The sequence below is a fragment of the Sardina pilchardus genome, chromosome 9 (assembly GCF_963854185.1).
Source record: "Sardina pilchardus chromosome 9, fSarPil1.1, whole genome shotgun sequence".
In the NCBI taxonomy this organism is placed as follows: domain Eukaryota; kingdom Metazoa; phylum Chordata; class Actinopteri; order Clupeiformes; family Clupeidae; genus Sardina; species Sardina pilchardus.
Window position 1 is genome coordinate 20621313 of NC_085002.1, and position 2500 is coordinate 20623812.

The 2500-nt window shown below is 42.2% G+C and overlaps 1 protein-coding gene across 1 annotated transcript in view; it reads left to right on the forward strand.

Moving 5' to 3' along the window:
* LOC134093021 (integrin alpha-5-like) overlaps positions 1–2500 on the forward strand; it is a 40689-nt gene that overhangs the window by 30241 nt on the left and 7948 nt on the right. The window contains exons 20-22 of the mRNA XM_062546270.1: positions 1767–1917; positions 2123–2215; positions 2413–2492. Coding sequence (XP_062402254.1) covers positions 1767–1917; positions 2123–2215; positions 2413–2492 — 324 coding nt within the window. The remainder of the gene's footprint in view (positions 1–1766; positions 1918–2122; positions 2216–2412; positions 2493–2500) is intronic.

Below are 2500 nucleotides of genomic sequence, written 5' to 3' on the forward strand. Positions count from 1 at the left end.
CACCCAAGTCTTTCTCAATCTCTAAACGGGATGCAGCACATTTGCCAGTGACATCTTAATGATGTCTCCACTTTACAGCCTCACACTGTGGTATTCATGTGCAGAAATATTTGAAAGGGACTTATTGGAAAAGTGAATTGACTTTTAGGCAGACAGCTGCCCACTGTGTTGACTCGAGGCGTCTGATTAAAGTTGTGAGAATTATCTTTTTTTATTGGCCTTGGTATGAGGTGGTACAGTTAATGAGATGAAAATGTTAATTAAAAATGCTGAAATCTCTGTCTCAGTCTTTCTCTCTCTCTTTTTTTTCTTTCTTTCTGATTCTGTGTGGTGTGTGTTAAAAATGTTGCAATCTCTTTCTCCCTCTCGCTCTGTTTCCTCATGTTTGGGTTAAGTGTGTGTGTGTGTGTGTGTGTGTGTGTGTTTGTAATTTATGGCCACACTGGGTTTATACTGTAGGAGACATTGCTTTCCTGACATCAATCAGACCTCGCGTTTGCCCTCTCAAGCACTTAGAATAAAGAAAAGATGTATGTGAGGAGAAACTAATCCTTCAGCACACACTACAATGAGAGAGCCCCACACTCTCAGTGAAATGAGACGATAACATCAAGGTGTTGCTTTTGTATCTGAAGAGGTGGAAAATAATGTGTCATGTTATCTGTGAGAAACATGTTTACATACCAATGCCGATATATAAACTGATCTGAGCCAAAAATTAACTACTGTAAATTGGCATTCACACCAAGAACGATAACTATAACGATAACTGAATAAAAGCACCCACACTGACCAAAGAAAGGCAAAGTCTCTCCTTGTATTAATGAATGTGATGGCTAAAATGCGATGGGTTCTGATTGGCTTTTTATCATCCTCAAAATCACTCTGAAAGTAATCCACAACGAAATCGTTCTTCATGTCGTTATCGTTATAGTTTATGTGTGAATGCCGTCGTTCATATTAACGAGAAAGATATTTTTTATAGTTATCGTTTTAGTTATCATTCTTGGTGTGAACAACAGCCCTTAAGACTGAAGGTTTCTTGCTTGTATTTCATACCGATCTACTCACTGTGTTTCACTAGAAAGCTGCAAATATGAAGCTATTTCCTGCATGTATCGCAACCATTGTTAGGTGAAAATAACAGATGGTGTGTATACTGACAATAGCAGCACATTCTTCAGCATTTCATAAGCTCCACTGATGGCTTCAACATGGCCTGATGATTTCATATTGTGAGGGAAGTGGCTGTGTGGTCACTGTGTTGTCCTTGGACATCACGGGAACGACCTTCAACAATATTAGCCTCGGCCAAATTAGTCTACGGCTCTTAAGAAGCCTATAAAAGCATTCCATGTAAACAGCCCTCTTGACAAAGGGTACGGGTTACACCCAAGTCTTTCTCAATCTCTAAACTGGATACAGCACATTTGCAAGTGACATCTTGATGGTGACTCCACTTTACAGCCTTACACTGTGGTATTCATGTGCAGAAATATTTGATACAGAAGGCTGAAAAACTGCAAAATAAGTCACGCGTCAGGGGACATATTGGAAAAGTGAATTTACTTTTAGGCAGACAGCTGCCCACTGTGTTGACTTGAGGCGTCTAATTAAAGCCGTGAGATTTTTTTTTATTATTATTGGCTTTGGTATGGGGTGGTACTGTTAATGAAATGAACATGTTCATTAAAAATTTTGAATCCCTCTGCCTCTCTCTCTCTCTCTCTCTCTCTCTCTCTCTCTTTCTGTTTGTGTGTGTGAAGGGATCGAGAGGAGGTGTATCTGGGGGATGAAAATGTCTTGACTCTGACGTTTAATGCTGTGAACGAGGGCGAAGGTGGGGCTTATGAAGCAGATCTGTATGTGCTCCTCCCACCAGAGGCTGACTACAGTGGCATCGCCAGAAACAACCATGTAAGTGTGTGTGTGTGTGGGGGGGGGGGGGGGGGGGGGGGGTATGTGTGTCTGTTTGTGTGTGTGTGTGTGTGTGTGTGTGTGTGTGTGTGTGTATGTGTTGTGTGATTGAGGTTGTACTATCGTAGCAATGATCAAATAATTGTGTGTGTGTGTGTGTGTGTGTGTGTGTGTGTGTGTGTGTGTGTGTTTATATGTGTTTCAGTCGCTAACCCAGCTGACCTGCAGTTATGCAGCAGTGAATGATACTCGTTTTGTCAGCTGTGATCTGGGAAACCCTATGAAGTCTGGAACAAGTGTAAGAACAAACAGTTTCTTTCTCTCTCTCTCTCTCCTTCACCCCCTCTCTCTTCCTCTCTCTCTCTCCCACATCCCCATCCATCTATCTCTAAATGTACTCATTTTTATCCAGTTCACTCTCTGTCTCCGTCTCTGTCTACATGTAAATAACCTATAAGCTCTCTGTTGTCTCACCTTCTTCTTTCGGTCCTCTAGTTGTGGGCCGGTCTTCGTTTCACCGTGCCGAGAGTCCGGGACTCACAGAAAACTGTCCAGTTCGACCTACAGATCCGCAGGTATGCCC